The following is a 2,232-nucleotide window of genomic DNA, read 5'->3' on the forward strand; positions in this document are numbered from 1 at the left end:
CACAGCTGCGGCTTCGCGCCTGCCACCTAGGGTTTAGGGTTTAGGAATTAGGGTTTAGGGTTTAGGAATTAGGGTTTAGGGTTTACTCGACGTTTTTCTGCGCCAGTTTGTTCGTCACTTCCATCGGCCTCGGCCCCACCAATTCATCTTCAGAAGAACTTCCCTCTGCAGCCTCTTCCGCGTCTGAAAGCCCAAACCCTAAACCCTAAACCCTAAACCCTAAACCCTAAACCCTAAACCCTAAGCCCTTTACTTTCGCCCCAAAAACCGGGGCCCACGCGAGGGCTGGAAAATAAAACTGCAGATGCAGTAGCCCCTGCAGTTTTTCTCTTAACTTCCTGCTGCTGCTGCTGCTGCTGCTGCCGATACTGCTGCTGCTGCTGCTGCTGCTGATACTGCTGCTGCTGCTGCTGCTGCTGCTGCTGCTGTTACTGCAGCTGCTATGGTGTCCGCAAACGCACTGTGCATGGCTTCTGCTGCTGCTGCTTCCAAAACAGCAACATTTGGCCTTGTGGCTGCTTTAGCTGCAGGCGCTGCTGCTGCTGCTGCTGCTGCTGCTGGCGAAGCAGCAGCAGCAGCAGCAACTGGCTTAGAGACAGGGGTCTCCTCTTCGTCCTCGCTGCTGCTGCTGCTGCTGCTACTGCTGCTGCTGCTGCTGCTGGCTCTCTTCTTTCTCTTTTTCTTGCCTGCAAAACCGCTCGCAAGTCCGGACCACAAATGCTAAACCCTAAACCCTAAACCCTAAACCCTAGACCCTAAACCCTAAAGCTCACCCTTTGCCTTTTTATGTTTCTTATTCTTCTTTTTCTTCTTTTTCTTCTTGCGGTCAGAGTCCGAGGAAGAGGATCGCTTCCTCTTCTTGCTGTGCTGCAGCTTGCTGCTGCTGCTGCTGCCAGCAGCAGCAGCAGCAGCAGCAGCAAGCAACCCTGCTGCTTGCTTCGCATGCATCTTTCCCTGCTTCACCAAATCTTCAGCAACAGCAGCAGCAGTTCGGCCTCCTGTCTCTGCGAAGAGGCGCTGCACTTGCTGCTGGTCTTTATAATAACCCACGCCTGCAGCAGCAGCAGCAGCAGCAGCAGCAGAACTTAGGGCCGCAGCAGCAGAGCTTGGGGCGCAGCAGCTGCAGCAGCAGCTGCAGCAGCAGCACTTAGGACAGCAGCAGCAGCAGGTAGGGCAGCAGCAGGAGAAGGCAAAGCAGAAGCAGCACATGCAGCAGCTCTAACAGCACGTGAAGCAGCAGCAGCAAGTCGTGAAACAGCAGCAGCTGCAGCAGCAGCAGCAGGTAAAACAGCAGCAAAAAGGAAAAGATGAATAGGCAGCCCCGAACAACAGCAGCAGCAACATGCCACCAGAAGCAGCAGCAACAGAGAGCGCAGCAGCAGCGCCACGCATCCACGACAGCAGCAGCACCCCACAGCAGCAGCAGCAGCAGCAGCAGCAGCAGCAGCAGCAGCAGCAGCAGCAATTTGACCTTGGTCTCCGGTCTTGAAGACAAATCCCATTTTCTCTCCCCGGAAATGTTTGGAGGACACAAAGTCGCTGCCGAGAACAGCAGCAAGCTCTGCACAGCAGCAGCAGCAGCAGCAGCAGCAGCGCAACAGAAGCAGCAGCAGCATTAGCAGCAGCAGCAGCACTCCACAGCAGCAGCAGCACTAGCAGCAGCAGCAGCACTAGCAGCAGCAGCAGGCGCACGGGCCCTGGACCAGGCCAGCACCTGCTGCAGCAGTTGCATCCGCATCCACAGCAGCAGCAGCAGCAGCAGCAGCAGCAGCAGCAGCAGCAGCAGGGGTGGGAAGCTGACTGGCGACTTCTTGCTGCTGCAGCTGCTGCCCCTGCTGCAGCTTTTTGCTGAGCCGCCGCTGCAGCTTGTCTTGTGTCTCCTGTCTCCTCTTTTGTGTCTCTTGGAAGTTCTTCAGCATTTCTGCTTCCAGACGGGGCCCCTCCATGCCGGGGGCCCTCAGCAGCAGCCCCTCTTGCTGCTGCTGCTGCTGCTGCTGCTGCTGCTGCTGCTGCTGCTGCTGCTGCTGCTGGTGTTGGCTGGCGGCCGCAGGCGGCGACGCGTCGCTGTCGCTGTCGCTGCTGCTGCTGCTGCTGCTGCTGCTGCTGCTGCTGCTGCTTCTCTTTTTGGTTTTCTTTTTCTTCCGCGCGGCCGCAGCGCCTCCCGCTGCTGCTGCTGCTGCTGCTGCTGCTGCTGCTGCTGCTGCTGCTGGGGTGACCCCGCGTTCTGCGTTT

The 2,232-nt window shown here is 57.8% G+C and overlaps 1 protein-coding gene across 1 annotated transcript; it reads right to left on the minus strand.

Moving 5' to 3' along the window:
- Nucleotides 1-330: 330 nt before the first annotated feature.
- On the minus strand, nucleotides 331-1,616 carry ENH_00008150 (hypothetical protein; the record flags this gene model as incomplete). The annotated part of the gene is made up of 3 exons (XM_013584134.1): nucleotides 331-686; nucleotides 774-1,052; nucleotides 1,472-1,616. Coding segments are annotated over 3 exons (780 nt in total), but the record flags the coding sequence as incomplete, so codon positions are not given.
- Nucleotides 1,617-2,232: the final 616 nt, after the last annotated feature.

Source organism: Eimeria necatrix, genomic scaffold (assembly GCF_000499385.1).
Source record: "Eimeria necatrix Houghton genomic scaffold, Enh_scaff1236, whole genome shotgun sequence".
Lineage (NCBI taxonomy): Eukaryota > Apicomplexa > Conoidasida > Eucoccidiorida > Eimeriidae > Eimeria > Eimeria necatrix.